The sequence below is a fragment of the Saimiri boliviensis genome, chromosome 3 (genome assembly GCF_048565385.1).
Source record: "Saimiri boliviensis isolate mSaiBol1 chromosome 3, mSaiBol1.pri, whole genome shotgun sequence".
Lineage (NCBI taxonomy): Eukaryota > Metazoa > Chordata > Mammalia > Primates > Cebidae > Saimiri > Saimiri boliviensis.
In genome coordinates this window covers 77,915,563-77,935,055 of record NC_133451.1, presented here as the reverse complement: position 1 = coordinate 77,935,055, position 19,493 = coordinate 77,915,563, and the positions used below count along the sequence as shown (strand labels likewise).

At 36.5% G+C, this 19,493-nt stretch overlaps 1 protein-coding gene across 9 annotated transcripts in view; it reads left to right on the top strand.

Annotated features, from left to right (window-relative positions):
* WDFY3 (WD repeat and FYVE domain containing 3) overlaps positions 1 to 19,493 on the top strand; it is a 292,916-nt gene that overhangs the window by 240,769 nt on the left and 32,654 nt on the right. For all 9 annotated transcript variants that reach the window (XM_074396388.1, XM_074396384.1, XM_074396387.1 and 6 more), the window contains 10 exons: positions 490 to 658; positions 3,526 to 3,689; positions 6,800 to 6,948; positions 8,077 to 8,197; positions 8,870 to 8,955; positions 10,543 to 10,623; positions 12,748 to 12,802; positions 13,067 to 13,186; positions 16,842 to 16,959; positions 17,909 to 18,015. In XM_074396388.1, the coding sequence (XP_074252489.1) occupies positions 490 to 658; positions 3,526 to 3,689; positions 6,800 to 6,948; positions 8,077 to 8,197; positions 8,870 to 8,955; positions 10,543 to 10,623; positions 12,748 to 12,802; positions 13,067 to 13,186; positions 16,842 to 16,959; positions 17,909 to 18,015 (1,170 nt within the window). The remainder of the gene's footprint in view (positions 1 to 489; positions 659 to 3,525; positions 3,690 to 6,799; positions 6,949 to 8,076; positions 8,198 to 8,869; positions 8,956 to 10,542; positions 10,624 to 12,747; positions 12,803 to 13,066; positions 13,187 to 16,841; positions 16,960 to 17,908; positions 18,016 to 19,493) is intronic.

The window sequence follows — 19,493 nt, the reverse complement described above, 5'->3', positions numbered from 1 at the left end:
AGTTGAGTCTCCAACTCCAAGTATCTGAACTATACACTCACACCAGTTATTCTGAATGTATAGACCTTGAGGCCTAATGTAATTACTTCACTTGGGGGTGGAAGCAAAGTTCCAGGCTGCTTACAGACTAAATAGGCTCCTTGCAGCTTGATGCTCCTCAACAGTGAATATTCTCTTTAATGGGAGGGGAGGTTTCCTCATACACCAAAGAAGGCACACTGCACTAACACGTAAACATTTTTTGTCTAGAGATTATTTCAGGAAGAAGAAAACTGCTAATACTGTTGTTTTATATGTGTCTTTTAAAAACCTATGGTATTTTAAAATAGAGAAACTTAACCCAAAAGTGTGGATTTACTGTATATACATAGTCTATGAAAAGCCCCTTTACAAAGGTAACACACCTTGACACCATACCTCTCCTCAAGAATATTATGTTTTAATTCTTGGTGATAGTTATCTGAGTCATTTTCTTTTGTCATTTCTTAGAAACCTGCTCGATACAGAAGAGCCATAAGTTATGACAGTAAAGAGTACTACATGCGACTGGCCTCTGGCAATCCCGCCATTGTCCAAGACACCATTGTGGAGAGTTCAGAAGGCGAAGCTGCTCAGCAAGAACCAGAGCATGGGGAAGACACTATTGCTAAAGTCAAAGGTCAGCCTACCTTTTTGATTTTGATTAAAAGTGATTTTGGAAGATTCTTATATTTGAATTCATAGAAAAATTTGAGCAACTGTAAACAGTAGGACCAACTTTAAAAATATCCATACATATTTTACAATCCCACCCATCTTAAAGATTGATTTCTTTATCAGGACTAAAGAGACTTGCTCTTGTTGTTGCTCTTGTTTATTGCCTACAAATGAATGTCACGTGCCCATTGGCTTAATGGTTTTTTTTACTGTATTTTGCAGAATCCTCAATGGGACTTGATAGTTTTTTTTAATATCCATATGTATTTTTTCATGACACAGCCTCAGGAGGTCTTGAGAACATGTGTCTCAGCATTTGATATTTTAGGTTAATGGCTTAATAACTAAATAAATATTTATAAAATTAAAATAACTACTGAACGTGTCATTAGTGCATATTAGCCAGTAGTAAGGAATAATGTTTTTTTTTTCTATGAGTTGAGAGGGATTATCCCAAATCAAAACTTTTAAGAGCCGAGTAGTTGATGAATTGTACTACAGTGTCCATAGACTTTCAGATTTTGCATTTTTACACATGGCGCCCTCAGCCTGAAATGCTTTCGTCTTTTCTACAGCTTCTCCATTATCCCTGTCTTAACACATCCTATTCAGTCTTAAACCCATTGCTCATATGTAAAATCATCCTTCTCTAAAGTCTTCTGCAATTCCTCTGTTCACTGATAGTACTTTGCTGTCTTTTATGGATGTTTCAGTGATTTTTTCACTGCTGTATGTTTTCTCTAATTTCTGAGTTTTTCTCAGAGAGATTGTTTTTCTAACCTTATAAATTTTGATACATGACTAGCACAGAATGAGGATTCAATCAGTTTAACAGAGTAAATCAGTCCATTGTTTTAATCTTTTTAAGCCTCTGATTCACACAAATTTAAGTCTTTGCATATTCTATAAAGCCCCAGAGCATAAATTAAGATTTTAATTAAAAGTTAGTTTTAAAATTTAAACATGATAAATTAAAAATCAGTTTTAGTGATTTAAAAAATTAAAAATTAATTTTAGATTGTTTTAGAAACTGATAGCATATGACTGTGTCAACAAAAAAACACTGTTTAAATTGTGATCAGTTTCTCCTGTTTTTATAACATACCTGTTTTCTCATGTGATGACTATGACTTACTCAACATTTCATAATTGATCCAACATTTTCATAAAAGCATTGAAACTTTTAGGAGTTGAACAGAAGTTAAAGCCTTCTAATTTTGTTGACATTGCACCAGCAGAGTTATTGAATTTGGTCCAAAGCCGTTGCTGGATATAAGCTAAGATCCACAGAGTTGATAGAAGACTTGTGTTTGAGTCATTGGCTCTTAACTTCTCTGGTCTGATTTCCTAATCTCTAATTGAGCTAAAAGCACAAATACACAAGGTGTTATGCTAGACATAGAAATGGAGGTTTTGATTCATTAAACTAAAAATAATGCAGCTAAAAACAATAATAATAATAATAATGCAGCTGTAAGCTTCCCCCTTTGTGGATGTTCTCTGCAGGATTTGATCTCTCTTGCTTATTTATTATACTTGTTCATATATGAAAACAATGTTCTTCTCAAGCCAAAGCAGAACCTCTGATAAGTAATATTGAAAGGATAAGACTCGGGCTGACTTGTACTTTTCCAGAGTGCTTAGAGCAACTACAACAGGCAGGTATGATGTTACTTTGGATGGCACAAAGAATATCAATTTAATCAAAATATGTGATTCAGAGTGTGTTTTGAGTACTTCTCTTACTTTGGGTCCTCACTGGTTACTATCAACTGATTTTAATTTATCCTACTGTGATTATTAAAAAGTTGTCAAAATGTAGGTAGTGAAATGTTTTCTTAATCTGCAAATTAAATTATATGTCCCGGTATTATAAAGAATTCTGTTCTTTCTGACCTGTATTTTGATTAAATTAATTCATGTATGAAAAACCATACTGCCACTTGTGAAATAGTCTTCAAGAGCCCTCCAAGTATGTGGCATATCTTATAATCATGTTTATTTTTTACTTTTTTTGAGACAGAATCTTGCTGTGTCACCCAGGCTGGAGTGCAGTGGCATGATCTTGGCTCACTGCCACCTCTGCCTCCCAGATTCAGGTCATTCTCCTACCTCAGCCTCCTGAGTAGCTGGGACTTCAGGCGTGCACCACTACACTTATTTTTGTATTTTTAGTAGCAATGGGATTTCGCCATGTTGCCTAGGCTGGTCTCGAACTCCTGACCTCAGGTGATCTGCCTGCCTCGGCCTCCCAAAGTGCTGGGATTACAGGCATGAACCACTGCACCCAGCCATAATCATGTTTATAATTTGCTATTTTTATTTTTATGACAATAATTGATTATTTATTCATGGTGTCCCCTTAATGACACCTACCTAAGCCACATCATTCTTACTATTATAGCTTTCTGTTATCATCATCACCTGGCACTTGCTGAAAATGTATTCTATATTAAGCATAATGCTAAGCACTTTACATGAATTACCTAATTTAGTCCTCCAACAATCATCTAAGAAGTGTCCTTGTACGAGATTTTTGTTGTTGTTGTTGTTGTTGTTGTTGTTGTTTAGGACACAGAGTCTTGCTATGTTGCTCACACCTGGCTCTTGTCCCAGTTTTGTAAAGAAACTGAGGTTCAGAAAGGTGAATAATTTTCTAAGGTCATTAACTCCAGAGGACTGTGTTCTTAACCACTGAATGTGCTACTTCCCTGTACCTTACAGAATTGTCCCAAATTGGAAATCTGTAGAAGGAACTACATGAGACTAAACTGCTTCCCTGCATGGTTCTTACAATGCCACATGGCCCTCTTGGTTATTATACTGTAGGTTTGGTGAAGCCTCCTCTAAAACGCTCCCGATCTGCACCTGATGGAGGAGATGAGGAGAACCAGGAACAGCTACAAGACCAGATTGCCGAGGGCAGCTCCATAGAAGAGGAGGAGAAAACAGATAATGCTACCTTACTGCGCCTGTTAGAGGAAGGAGAAAAGGTATTGTGCTTCTGAAAAGTAAGGATTGTAAATATTTCAGAACATATTATTAAGACAAGATGAGTTGATAGGTTAGTTGTGGAAAGTAAATGCTTTAGTCTCTGTAATAAAATACAGCTTTAAGCCTGCCCTTTGGGTTCAATATGTTACTTCTCTCATCTCTCACTTCCTTGAAACCTTAAGTAGCATAAGGTTTTATCAAATACAGTATTAACAACTGACACCTAATTCTCTGTCTTCCTCTATACCACGGATGTTGCCATAATTCTCTATTTCAAATCCATGTAGACAGCCCATTCATTAATCTGGCCTTGTATTTTTCTACATCTCCATAATTCCAGTATCACCTACGGCGGCTTCAGCCAATCTGGACTGTCACCTCCAGCCTTGGATTATTTAGCCCCTGCTCTCCTTCCCTTACAGAAAATACCACCTTCCTATTTCTCACTCAGTCTCCAATACCTGCCAACCTCTCCAGTCACATTCCACTGACTCTGTCTTGTAGCCTGAGCCCCTGCAGCCTGGTACACCTTGGAGTTATTTTTTTTCACTCTGCACTTTACTCATCATGGTTGTCCATGTTGCATTGCTATTAAGGAATACTTGTGCTATTTTATAAAGAAAACAGATTTATTTGACTCAACGCTTCTGCAAGCTGTACAAGCATGGCACCAGCATCTGCTCAGCTTCTGGTGAGGCCTTAGAAAGCTTTAACTTATGGCAAAAGATGAAGGAGGAGCAGGCTTGTCACATGGTGAGAGGGGGAGCTCTTGTGTGAATGGATAGTGTGAGGACTCACTCATTACCCCCATGACAACACCAAGCCATTTGTGAGGGTCCCACCCCCATGACACAGACACCTCCCATAAAGCCACATCTCCCACATTGGGGATCACATTTCAACATAAGATGAGGAAGGGACACGCATGCAAACCTGTCACTCATACTGTTTTTTTCTTGCCAAACTGCTCCTCTTTCTTTTACTTGCATAACCTTTATCCTATTAAATCCTGTGTATTATAATCACATTTATCTGGATGTTTGTAATAATCAAACATAGGAAGCTTTCTTTGACTTTTGCTAGCTCAAGCTTGGTTAGATACCCTTCCTCTATGCTTTCATGATGTCTTATATGTATCACTCTGTACTGTCATGTCACAATTACTCGTTCCAGTGTCTTTCTCTTGTCCTAGATGTTGAGCTCCTTATAGGCAAACTGTCTTATTCCTATCTCATTGTCTTACAGAGTTCCAGTTGCATAATAGATACCCAGTAAGCCTTTGAATGAAGAAATGATTCCTTGAATAAACAAGGGAAAGAATGATTTGAATGTGTCATGAATATCACCATTTTAAAGGATGTTCTTTTGCCTATCATATTAGATCTTGGTATAACCTTTGAGATCTTACCCACTAAGAAGTAGTCACTAGAAATTAGAGTATAATCAAAACAGTTCTTTTCAAATGTATGCCCTAATTCATATTGAATGACAATACATAAAGAAAAGATCATGTAACTATAAAAGTACACCAGATATGAAAGGAGCACAGGAGAGGCTTCTAGAGACTGGGGAGCATTCTGTTTCTTGGTCTAGATGCTGGTCACACCAAATTTTTAGCATTTGAAAAATTCATCCAGCCATACACTTAGGAAACAAAACTTTTTCTATGTGTGTGTATATGTATATGTTTGTATATATATGTATTAATATGTGTATTGCATATAGACATATATACTGCAATAGAAATACTTTTAAAGTACATTAAGTACATTAGGATTAGGCCAGATGCAGTGGCTCATGGAGGCCAGCACTTTGGAAGGCAAGGCATGTGGATCACCTGAGGGCAGGAGTTCAAGACCAGCCTGGCCAACATGGTGAAACCCCGTCTCTACTAAAAATGCAAAAATTAGCCCAGCATGGTGGCGGGCCCCTTTAATCCCAGCTACTCAGGAGGCTGCGGTAAGAGAATCACTTGAACCCAGGAGGCGGAGGTTTCATTGAGCCAAGATCACACAACTGCGCTCTAGCCTAGGCAATGAGCGAGACTCTGAGGTCTCAAAAAAAAAAAAGTAAATAAAGTACTTCAAGATTGATCAACTGTAGCAATGAAAATTAACTTAGGTTTAGATATTTCAGAAAACCTATTATAATGCTTTCATTTTTAAAATTTTTAATCTCATGAGGACATTTTTTGCTCTAGTTGCTTTAAGTTTTAATAGTGCAGGAAGTGTATTCAAACTGACATTTGTTGGACTCTGATTTAATAGCTGATTTTTGTCTTGACTCATGTTGAACTATGTTTAAGTGATGAAGAGTTTTTACAAAGAATTAGATACTACCCTTTGGAGAGAAAACAATACTTACATTGAGATATTTAGCAACCCTCCCTCCTATGAGGAAAATATAACTTCTGCCAAGCTTGGTTTTTTGCAATAGCACAGTAGTCTCCAGGGAGCAGAATCCAGGTGGAGAATGAATAGAAACAGATTCTACAGTTCCATTTCCAGGGGGTATTATGGAAAAAGAAGATAAACTGTATGGAAGAGAACGCCTGATTATGTACATTATCTCACTGAATTCTAACAAGCCAATTAGAAATTTACAAGAAGATACAGAGGCTCAGAGAAATTAAGAAACAACCCAATCTTCAAAGTTGGCAGAACTGGAAATTTACCCTACATTAGCAGGCCCTGCAATTTTCACTCTGTATCACCTTGCCTCACATACAACACAATCCTATTCAAATCTCTTTACATGTATGCCTCAATTGCCTTTCCTGCCAATCTTTCTGTGTCTGTTTCTCTTTATGAGAGCAGAGCCTTATCTAATGTTCTTTACTTTTAGAAGCTAGCACATATGTGCCTGGCCTACATAAAGTATACCCAGAATGTTGAGAGAGATGGAACCAGTGGATGAGTAGATGGGTAGGAGTGAATTGTTTAGTTTTACTCGGGTCAGTTTGAAATCAGACTGTAATCTAAGCTAATTCTTCTCAACATGCTTAATCTCTGATATAATATGCTTAGCTCCAGGGATACCATACTAGTGTAACAAAAATTGATCATTACAAAAAAGCTATAGTAATGAATGTTTATGGGCTTCTTTATAGATCCAACACATGTACCGTTGTGCTCGAGTCCAGGGCCTGGATACTAGTGAGGGGCTCCTTCTTTTTGGTAAAGAGCATTTTTATGTGATTGATGGATTTACCATGACAGCAACCAGGGAAATAAGAGATATTGAAACCTTACCTCCAAAGTAAGTAAAGGAATGAAGAGACACAGTGTATGGCTATCTTTAGAAGACAGAAAATATATTTGCATAATTTTCTTTTTTATTCAAAAAATTGTGATATAGGCAATGTTATCTTTCAATTTGTGTGTATTCACCATTACATATTCACAAAGATGGTATTCAGTTATTTTAAGGTAGTAATGAAAATGTTTGGCTCATCAAGATGAAAGCTAAATAAAATATATTTCTGTGCATTAATAGCATCAGACACCAAGTTATTTATATTATAATCTATATATTACAAAATTTATTCTGAATTTATAAATTGTCCTTTTAAAAAATATATCAGCAGATAGAGAATCATAAAGAAAATGCAGATTACTGCACAATACTCTTAAAAATGAAAGAACATCACCAGGTACTCTGAGTACCCTAGAAACAGCGTGACTGAAGCATCAGCAGAGATTCACTGACTGAGTTGTAGGCATCTTCCTTTTCTTCTGCCAGTCCTGTAATGGAAGTGGTAGTGGTAGTGGAAAACTCAGGAGACAGAGAAAGCTAGAAGAAAGATAAGAAGCTTAAGGCTTAGAAGATCAAGACTGCTTCTCTTATTTTAACGTTTTCCTAGCACCCTTGAATAAAGACATTGTTTCTGTAGTTCATTCCTGCAAGGTATTTCAAATAAATACTTTCAGCAGTCAGGTCTCGTGAAGACTTTCATGGGTCCTTTTTCCATACAAAAATATTTTAACATAGATGTTGTGACTAATGGTATAAATATAATCATATACGTATTAAAACATTTTCTTCTACCTAAAAGTTGATTTTTTTTTCTGATTTTAAAATAAATTAAGACATTTTATTGGGTATCAAAGTATGTGAGCTGAAGCACTATGCTAACCATGTCTTGTAGATGACTTGGTCCTGATAGTAATAAGGGGATTTTAAAAATTATATTCATCAAAGGGAGTTCCTTTGTATCTCAGGTAGCTAGCAAATTCTTCTTTTAAATGTAATTTTTAACTGAAAATTCTGATACATATTATTCCTCCATCCTGTTCATGTGTTTAAAATTAGCACACCCTTTGTGAAACAGTAAATTTATCTCTTACTGTGTTTTCGTTACTTGCCTTTTCTCTTGGCTGCCTGTAGTATGCATGAGCCGATTATCCCTAGAGGAGCCAGGCAAGGCCCTAGTCAACTCAAGAGAACATGCAGCATTTTTGCATATGAAGATATCAAGGAAGTTCATAAAAGGAGATATCTCCTGCAGGTGAGTCATTTCAGTAGTACTGTTTTATCATGTTTCTTTATTCTGAAAATGTATTATTTGAAAATTGATATGTGCCATGAAATCCCTCTATAGGATTCTCATTACTCTTTTTTTTTTCTTTGGAGATGGAGTTTTGCCCTTGTTACCCAGGCTGGAGTGCAATGGCGCGATCTTGGCTCACCGCAACCTCTGCCACCTGGGTTCAGGCAATTCTCCTGCCTCAGCCTCCTCTCATTACTCTTTAGAGTAATCCTTAGATTTGATTATAGACAGACTTAGGTCACATGGATGCAAAATTTTGTATAAAGCATTTGTCTTGTTTAAACACCGCCAAGAATTTAAGTGATTGTATTTGTTATCCATCTTTCCCTGTAGCTATCCAAATCAACATTTTAGTTTTCTTATAATATAAAAATTACATCCTTACTATAATTTTATAAAATTATAATTTTATAATAATTATTATTATTCTGTTATTAAAGACTTTAAATTGAGCAGAGTAAGAAATATCTGTTTATTGTGTAACTTAATCTTCAGGGAATTCATGACTCTAAAAGTGTTAGCAAATTAACTTCTTGAACATTGTAGACATTTTTAGTGGAAAAGTTAATACATGATTTTATTTGTGAACTTCTGTTTTTTTCTTAATGTTTTTCTCTCTGATCATTTCAGCCTATTGCTGTGGAAGTTTTCTCTGGAGATGGACGGAATTACCTCCTTGCCTTTCAGAAAGGAATTAGAAACAAAGTCTATCAAAGGTCTTGTTTATCAGGAACACTTTGTATACTATCATGGGAAGAGATGGAAGGGGAAATCTTTTCTCAGTTTAGCTAGTTTTTTCTTCTCTTTTAATTTTTAATTTTTCTTGCCTGAGAATATACCAAGTAAAGTTTAGCTAGTTTTTAAAATGTAGAATTTAGATCAACAAGTCAACATCTTTGAAGAAAATAATTTGTATTTTTTTTTTGCCAACCTCTTGAAACAATTCTTCTAACTTTTAAAATGATGCAATTCTATTGTGACATATCATTTTTCCTCCTCATAACTTATAGTGGAGATCATCCAAAACTACTTCTGTCACTAAGTCCGGTGTCTAAATATAAAGGATAATGAAACTGTAGCTTTAAAAATAAAACTTTACTTTCAGAATAGGCTTTCTTTATGTTTACTAAATTGAAGCCAATGCAGTTTCTTGCTATTGAATACAAGGACTGAATTCTCTTAAAAATTTAATTTACATGGGGCTTTTCTCTGGCTGTGGAAGGGATGTTGTATACCTTCATCCTTGAAAAAGTAGTGTAGACAAATCAGATAATCTAATCTAAGCCTATTTTTATCTTCAATAAACTATATTTAAAATTTACCTTTTAAGTGAAAAACAGACCAAGTCATGCAATGGCTCACACTCATGTTCTCAGCACTTTGGGAGGCCAAAGAGGGAGAATCACTTGAGTGTAGAAGTTCAAGACCAGCCTGGGCAACATAGTGAGACCCTGTCTCTATAAAACTTAAAATAATTAGCCAGGCATGGTGGCGCATGCCTGTAATGAGAGGTTGAGGTGGGAAGATTGCTTAAGCCCAGGAGGTCAAGGTTACAGTAAGCCATGATTGCACCACTGCATTCTAGCCTGGGTGACAGAGCAAGATGCTGTTTCCCAAAGTAATATCAAAAATTTTTTAAAACAACACTCATCTCTGGTACTTAAAGATATTTCTCTTGAATATGTGGATAATAAGACTATTCTGAACTAACCTTAGAGATGAGAGGCATTCTCTTTTTCTTTGAAGGGTGGTATAGATCCTGGCAATCCCTCTATTACAGACAATTTTATGTTTCAAATTATTTCCATGAGGAATAACTAAACCATGCAACATTGCTTCTCATTGCAGTACGGTAATATTACCTGTGAGCACCTGGGAAATGAGGGTGGTTCTTCAAATAATGCGCCTGTGGATGTTGATTGGTAACCCAAAACTCCTTTCACATATGGGAAGAGCTAAGTAAAGTGATTGAAATTCACTTTTACTTACCTAATTTTTTTAATTTCTAAAGGTGCTATTGTTTTCAGTGCTAAGAAAACAGTGTTTGGCTATTGAGATAAGTCCAAAATAATAGATTTTGTTATGGGCCTTTATATTTGGCTTTGGACATCGTCATCCTATTTTTTTTTTTTATAACCAAAAGGGTATTCTAATTACTATATACTCTTTTTGCCTGCCATTTAGTGGGTTATGGGAGGGTAGATGCAACTATGAACATCTAAACAAATCATCCTTTCTTAGGCTTCCCATTAGATCCCGACTGAAACTTCATTTGCAATTTTATGCTATTTTAAATTTTTCAGGTTTTTGGCTGTAGTGCCATCTCTAACAGACAGTTCAGAATCTGTATCTGGGCAACGACCAAACACGAGTGTGGAGCAGGGGTAGGTGGTTTGTTCCTTGCATACTATACTTTAATAGTGAAATTGGGATGATTCATATCTGGACAGTATTATTTAACATTTTTAATAAGTGTTTTTCCCCAAGTGGTTGCAAATTTTTTTGCACATTTTCCTTTGAGATCTTATCAACTTGTATAGGATTTTTCTACTATAAGGTATTACTCCTTTGCTTGTCATATTTGTTGCAAATTTCCCAGTTTTCCTCTAAACTTTGCTTTTTGACATTTACATTTAAACTTCTGTTTTTATGTATTCTGACCTATCAGTGCTTCCTTTATGCTCTTTACAGTTGTGTTTCATCTTAGCAAGGCCTTGTAGATGACATAGCCATTTCAAGAATCCATAGACCCAGCTCCATTTATATCACTCAATAGCTGATAGCCCTTTATAATCCACTAGAAAGAAGCAGTGCTTTGGGACTGTGAATTAATTATTAGAGCATGCCAGAAAATGACTTTTAAAAGTACTAGAGATTCTGTAATTTGTAAATGAAATTCTATTCCAGTCTGTGTGCATCTAAATATATTGTATATTTCTCTTTTAAGTTTTGTTTTTATTTTTCTATGCCAATCCTTAGCAAATACAATGCTAAATATATGCTTTTGTTAAACCCAGAAACATATTCTGCTCCTAATAATTGTGTTGTTGTTAACATAAATACAGGAAGTGAAAGATTTCCTTCAAAACATAAGCCTTTTTTCTACTTGTAAGCAAATTGCTACTACTTTTACCTCCCTAAATAATCTTAAACTTGCTACTGTCTGTGCTGAGTTAGCTATTCTTAAAGAACTTTTAAGAGTTCAGAGGCAAGAAACAGAAATTCGTTTCCAACTTTAATCTTCCATTTCATGTGTTCCCTTTCTTACAATGTTGAAGAATGATCATGGATATTTTTCCAAAGAATATCTTGTGCATTCAGTTTGCCTGATGGAAAGACTATCTAGACGTGGAAAATAGTATTGTCATGCTGAATGTGTTTAGGACCTAAGATTTACAAATGTATTAACTTACTTTCAGAAAAGAAAATATATAGTTAAATACTTTCTCCTGGTTCCATGACCAGTTATTAATTATTGATATTATAAAGCTGTTAAAACTTAAATAGGATTTTATAACATTCTAAGGAAGTATTTTATCCTCAAAAAAGTAATGTATAAATTTTGAATGACCTGGACAGCAATGACTTTCCTGTTATACAGTAATCATATTTTTATTAACTTATTTAATGTACTATGTACCTGCTATGTATAGAATATTATATAATATTTCATTTATTCTAATTAAGTATCCTTGGATTTGTTTACTTAGTAATTATAGTAAAAATAAAAAAGACTATGGTTAGAGTATGGCTCATGCCTATAGTCCCAATATTTTGGGAGGCTGATTTAGGAGGATTGCTTGAGGCCAGGATCTTCAGACCTCCCTGGGCAACATAGCAAGACCTCGTATCTACAAAAGTAAATTATAAAATATTTTTTAAAAAGAAAAGGCCAGGTACTGTGGCTCACACCTGTAATCCTAGCACTTTGGGACTAAGGCTGAGGCAGGCAGATCACCTGAAGTCAGGAGTTCAAGCCTGGCCAACATGGTGAAACCCTGCCTCTACTGAAAATAGAAAAATTTGCTGACGTGGTGGTGAGTGCCTGTAATCCCAGCTAGTCGGGAGGCTGAAGTAGGAGAGTGGCTGGAACCCAGGAGGCAGAGGCTGCAGTGAGCCAAAAAGAAAACAAAAGTTTAACTAGATCAGCGTTCTTCCAACTTTTTTGAATATGACCTAGAGCAAAAAATATGTATTATATTACATCCCAAGACATATAAATGGAATTATAAACACTCAACAAACAAAATTCACACACAAAAAAATCCTTTCCATTATTATATGTGATGCCTTCTGATGTCCTTCCTCTGTTTTCTTCAGTTCAGTTCAACGTTACTTCATATTTCAAAGTGCTGATCACAACCCACTAAACTGATTTTATGACCCACTAATAGATCTTTCATAGTTTGAAAAATTCCTGGACCAGGTGACTTACATTTTTCAACTGTGTATCTCTCAGATTTAAAATTTTATTGCCTGGAATTTATTGTCTTATCTATCGCTTTTAGATCTGGGTTGCTTAGCACTTTGGTTGGAGAGAAGTCTGTGACTCAGAGATGGGAGGTAAGTTTAATGAATATATAAGCTTTCTCAGAAGTTTGTAGTTAGAGTAGAAGTCATACAGTTAAAAGCATTTTAATTATCCATAAAAGGTATACCACAGAGAAATGTTTTATTTTCATTCTTTTTAGGAAAACAAAGTATTTCATTGTTCCGAAATCTGTTAAAAAGAAACTGTCCTTTATATAATTTTGCATATAAAATTTTAAAAGCTGAACGTAGTGGAAATAATTGATTGCTCAAAAATGAATATTGATCTTTCCCCAGAGAGGTGAAATCAGCAACTTCCAATATTTGATGCATTTGAACACTTTGGCTGGCAGATCATATAATGATCTCATGCAGTATCCTGTCTTTCCCTGGATCCTTGCAGATTATGACTCAGAGGTATATCTTAAGTTTTTTTGCCTACGTAGAACACGTTTTCAAAAATAATTTTAAATACTACAATTGAAGCGGGGTGCAGTAGCTCATGCTTATAATCCCAGCACCTTGGGAGGCCAAGGCAGGCGAATCACTTGATCCCAGGATTTCGAGACCAGCCAGGGCAGCATGGCAAAACCCTGTCTCCACTTAAAATACAGAAATGAGCCAGGTGTGTTGGTGGACCCCAGTTGTCCCAGCTGTTCTGGAGGCTGAGGTGGGAAGATTGCTTTAGTCGGGGAAGGGGAGGCTCCAGTGAGCCAAGATTGCACCACTGCACTCCAGACTGGGTGACCAAGCAAGACTCTTGTCTCCGAAAAGAAAAGAAAAAAAACTACAGTTGCCTAAATATTTGATTTGCTTTGTAGTTTAGCGTTCTGAATAGGCACAGGCACTTAATTCAAATAGATGAAAAGCATTTAGCACAGACATATAAAAAGTTTGGATAATTGACCTATTTACTGAGTACTGGACATAATTCATTATGTCTATTCAGTTTCTTTAAGTGCTGATTAATTTGCATCTATTGGTGGATGTCAGAATCCATTTGTGTAGTTTGAAGGGTTTGTTAGAAAAACAAAAAGTAACTCTTCTACAAAATATTCCTACCACATAAAAGAAATTTGTTATACTATTCCAAGAAGCCTTGAGAGATTTCCAACAAGTCAACAGGTAAATGACTTTAGACTCAAAATCAAGAGCAGATAGATGCATATGAATGTTATCATTCCTCTCTTCCTTTTCCTCCTGTCTGACATAGGTCTGATTAGTTCAGAAATGAACATAACAGGCAGAAGAAAAGACACTTAGCCCTAGGTAAACAAGCAAAAATTTGTTTTTAAAATTCAGAAATTCATTGGACATTCTCATTCACTAGAATCATGTCTGCTTATTCTTTCAGAAATTTTATACATCAACATATTAATGAGAAGGATATACCTTCTATCCTCAGAAAATTTTGGTCTAACGAAAGAATGAAAGGAAATCCACCCTATGTGCATGGGTGTATGTTAGTGTATTTGATGTGTGAATCTATATATTTGCTTGTTGGTTAATATGCATGCCAATATACAATAAATAAATGTAATAGAAGGAAAAGAGGAGATCAGGAGTAAAGATTAATAAAATGAAATTATCTTTTATTTCAGTTAATTAAGGAAAGTTAGAAAGAAAATGTAGATTTTTAAAGAGACAGGAAGACCAAAAGAAATGCGGTTTTCTGAGAAGGAAGTGGAGTACCTTGTCAACCCATAATTGAATATGTATCTCATGGGAGCATGACAGGTCCCATTACTGAACCTTCAATTCTCTACCTGTTTCTCCCAGTGCAGTTCTGACCTTCACTGTGTATTCCCCACATCAGGAAACAGCACCATCATCCATGCTGTCTTACAGGCTGGATATTATACTTTTGCTACTGTCCATGTCTGCTCAGTGGCCAACACATGTCTGCCTTTATCTCCATCAGTGTACCTAGTGTCTCATTTCTGGTCCTCCACGTCTTTTATTGGACCATTGCAGCAGCCTCCTAACTGGACTTAATGCTATAGTCTCTCCTTCCTTCGCTGTGCCCTCTACACTGCAGCCAGTTTCAGGAACACATATCTAATTGAGTCATCCTCCTGTTTAAAATCATTCAGTGACCAGGTGACGTGGCTCACACCTATAATCCCAGAACTTTGGGAGGCCGATGGGGGTAGATTGCTTGAGTCCAGAAGTTCAAGACCGGCCTGGGCAACATGATGAAATCCCATCTCTACAAAAAATGAGCCAAGCATGGTGGCATGCATCTGTAGTCCCAACTACTCAGGAGGCTGAAAATGGGAGGATCACTTGAGTCAGTGAGGTGAGGTTGCTGTGAGCCGAGAGCATGCCACTGCACTCCAGCCTGGGCGACAGAGCAAGAAGCTGTCTCAAAAAAAAAAATGAAGTAAAAATAAATAAATAATAAAATTATTAAGTGAATCATCATCATCATAATTTGGGAGCATTGGAAAACCTCACTGTGGCAACCTTTTCCGTGTAGCTCCTGCATACATATTCCTCATGTATTCCCAGAACTGCTATCGTGAGCACCCTGGTTCCCTCTGTTGTAACTTAGTGGCTTTTCACACACAGCCTGACCTGCCCGGTACCCATAATGCCTTTCTTCTTTCCACCAACTAACTCAACTGATCAGCTCCACTTCATCCTTCAGGAAACACTCACGTACCAGCCCTGTGATGGGGAGTCTTCTGTCTTTCTGTTCTCTGTCTTCTGTTCCCATACTACCCGGTAGCTGTGTAACATAATACCTATTTTTTTTTCACCATTGTAGTCATAAAATTTTCTTTTACAGCATAGTCCTGCTATTTGTTTAACCCTACTCAATTGTAGGGTCAAGGTCCTTAAGCACATAGATCATTTTATGTCTCTCTCAACTCCCATCCCTTAGAACGATGCCTGGTACTTTGTACTAGTTTAACGTTGTTGAATTAACCAGAAAATACAAATGAGGTACTTTGCATATAAACTTTAAGAAAATAGATATGCCGGGCGCGGTGGCTCAAGCCTGTAATCCCAGCACTTTGGGAGGCCGAGGCGGGTGGATCACGAGGTCAAGAGATCGAGACCATCCTGGTCAACATGGTGAAACCCCGTCTCTACTAAAAATACAAAACATTAGCTGGGCATGGTGGCGTGTGCCTGTAATCCCAGCTACTCAGGAGGCTGAGGCAGGAGAATTGCCTTAGCCCAGGAGGCGGAGGTTGCGGTGAGCCGAGATCGCGCCATTGCACTCCAGCCTGGGTAACAAGAGCGAAACTCCGTCTCAAAAAAAAAAAAAAAAGAAAATAGATATACCGACTTGACTTTCATAAATGTAGATCAGTTTATCCTTTTAAAAATACAAGTTTGGCAAAATTGGTTATTCATAATGCCCTATAAAAAGGACACAAATATGCCACAGGCACATGTTTCAAATTTCTACTTTTAAAACCCTCAGGGAGTAAATTTCCGTTTCCTTTTAAATATATGAATTTGGTCAGCTCATCAGCTTTTAAAATAATCTCTTGTAAACTGGAAGAATCCATCTCATTGAGAAGTTACTTGATCTGGTGTAATGTTATCTTTTAGAGGTGATTGAATTACGGTGTTCTAATTTATATCACTTCCAGATCACCTCTGAGAAGAAAACGCTCAGAAGTAAAGTTGGAGGGAGACAGGGTCGGGGCGGAGGGAGGTCTCATCTTTCAATTATGTGAGTGATGAGGTTAACGATGAATTGGAGCTATTGTGTCCACAGTCTCCTGCTGGGGTCCTTGCCAGGACTTGGAGGCATTTTCCCTCTTATTCCTCATCCCCTAAACCTAGATCCTAAGTGGCTTCCTCTGTGAAACACATAATTTCCAAAGCAGTTGTCTTCCAACTGAATCAGTTAGCAAACTACCACAAGCCGGTCTGTAAAGTGTGGATAAATAGTACGGACATAGCATTATTTTGGAGTCTGGGTATGACAGTTTGACCTCACAGATACTAGTGCATTTATAAATCATCATTGTCCACTACAGCCACTATATCTACATTAGTGAGGCTAGAGAGTGTATAGTGACTTGGAATTGAGTTACATTTTGTATTTTAGGAGGTGGATCTTACTAATCCCAAGACGTTTAGAAACCTGGCTAAGCCAATGGGAGCACAAACAGATGAACGATTAGCTCAGTATAAGAAGCGGTATAAAGACTGGGAGGATCCTAATGGTAAGCAACTTTTTCTGTCATTGGACTTTGTACCCAGGTTTCAAAAGTAAGCCATTATGTAGCAGTTGACATCCTTAACTTTTTCCTTCAAATTGTTTATATATCATATCTATAGGTATTATATGTCCACAGATATATGCAGGTTATTATAGTAGAAGAATCAGGTTTGCATGCCAACTTATGACCATGTTTAGAAGGCATTTTATATAGCTTATCAGAGTACTAGTGGAAAACTCAGTATGCCTGCTTTGCATAGGGCAGAAATTTTCCATCATAATCTGCTTCTGTCTCTAATCATATTTAGTCCAGGAACCACACTTTCATTTATTGGCTCTCTTTTAATTTTATTGAGGCAATTTTTGGACCCTTTTTGCGTTTAAAAAAATGGCTATATTCTAAAACCATATGATTTACTTGTTATTTATTATGTTTAATGTTTATTGTGTTTCTCCCTCAAAAAGGCAAAACAAAGGAGAAAGAAAGCCTCAGCTTGTAGTCCTGTGTGAACTCTTTTATTCTCTCTCTGCCAAGGAGAACATGTAGTAAAAATACATAAAATTGCTTAATATTTATAAACAACAATTTAGAGATATACATAAATGCAAAACCAGAACCTAATAAAAAGTAATTATAAGTTAATTTCCTGCTTTAGTGGAAGGTGGTCTACCATTTAGGGTTAACTATTATAGTCAGCCTCAAAACATGAAATTGGTAGACATACTAAATTTGTGGGAATAGGCCATTGAGCTATACTTAATTTGGATTACTGTCAAATATAGAAGAGAGGGATTGTGGTGTCATCATGAAGTTTTCCTGCTACAAATGCCAGTACTGACTGCATTTAGTATCACAGTTACCACATATGCTAGCATTTTCAAATATAAGTTAATACTAATTTTATTTTTTGTATTTCTTTTGGTTTTAATTCTGCTTTAATTTTCCTAAACAGGAGAAACTCCTGCATACCACTATGGGACCCACTATTCATCTGCAATGATCGTGGCTTCTTATCTTGTAAGGATGGAGCCTTTCACACAGATATTCTTAAGGCTACAGGTAAAACTTTAAATTTAAGGTTTTCTATTTTATACAAGCCTACTTCCATGTAAAATGTCACCTTTTTAAAATATCATTATCTTGCATTACAAGGAGCTCTGTGAATTTTTCATGACAAAGTAGTTACTTAACTAAAGTAGAATTTTGTTGGACCAAAATTGATTAGTGAACTAGAATTCTCTTAGAGCAAACAAGTGCCAGCCTCCTTTAGTCAAATACGTAAGTAGCATACACTTACCAAGCAGCCCTAACTGATTGAATTAAACATTTTTTTTTTTTTTACAAAAACGTGATATATTCCAGCTCTTTCCCTGTTTTCTCTATTACAATTGCTTTTCTGTACATTCATTTGTTCAGCAAATATTTAATAAATGCCTACTGTGTGCCAGGCACTGTTCCAGGTACTTGGGAGGACATCAATTAATAAAGACAAAAGCCTGACCTGTGCAGTTTATGTATTTCAGTTGAAGGAGACAGCCAAATATCAAAAACAAGAAAATTGTAAAGTATTTTAGAATGTGATAAAAGCTATCAGAAAAATATAGGTCCGGAAAGGGGGATGGAAGGTGGGGAGAACAGGAGGTTGGGCAGGGTGGGATGCAGTTTTGTAAGAGCAGTCAGAGTAGGTCTCCTGTAAACAAAAGTCGAAAGGAGGTAAGGGTATTGCTTCTGCAGACATCTGGAGATACATGCTGCAGGCAGAGGGAAGATCTTCTTCAAGGCTCTAAGGCAGGCCTGTACCTGATGTGTTTGAGGAGCAGCCCAGGGCCAGAGTGTCCAGAATAGAGTAAGAAAGAAGGAAAGTTGTAGGGGAAGAGGTCTAAAAGGAAACAGGGGCCAGTTTGTATGGCAGGCCTTAGCAGCCGTGGCGTGGCCTTTGGCATTTTCCACAGTGAGCATCGTAAGACAGGTACACCATGTTCACTTAAAACACAGCATGAGGGGTTTCACTGAAGAAGATGGGTAGTGTAGCTATGAGACTGCATAGGCAAAAATACCATTTCTATTTGAATTTGCTTTATCAGTCTGTAACTGATCACCTTTTCTGATTTCCCATTTAATTCTCATTGGTGTGAGAACTTGCATATCATGTTAATTTGTAAAATTAGCCAAACATAATTTGAATGTTTCCAACTGTAGATGATTTACATTAGAATCTTTTATCATCAGACTGTGGAAGAATTCGTATTTCTTACAGCCTTGTCCTCTCTTTAAAATCTATTCTTTGAATGACTTTTTAAAATCTTTACATTTGGATTTCAATTTGATTATAAAACATGCATACAGAACCCTCTGTAAGGATTACCCAAAAAAAATTAGATTTTTTATGATTATTAAAAAAATTTTGTGTATTTAATGTAGGATAATGGGAAATTGAAATGACACTAAATATAGTTTGAGTTTCGAAGCTCTTGAACTTGACAGAAGCTGTCAGGTGAGAATGGTTCTCTAATAGAGAGGTGCCTTCTCATTCTGCC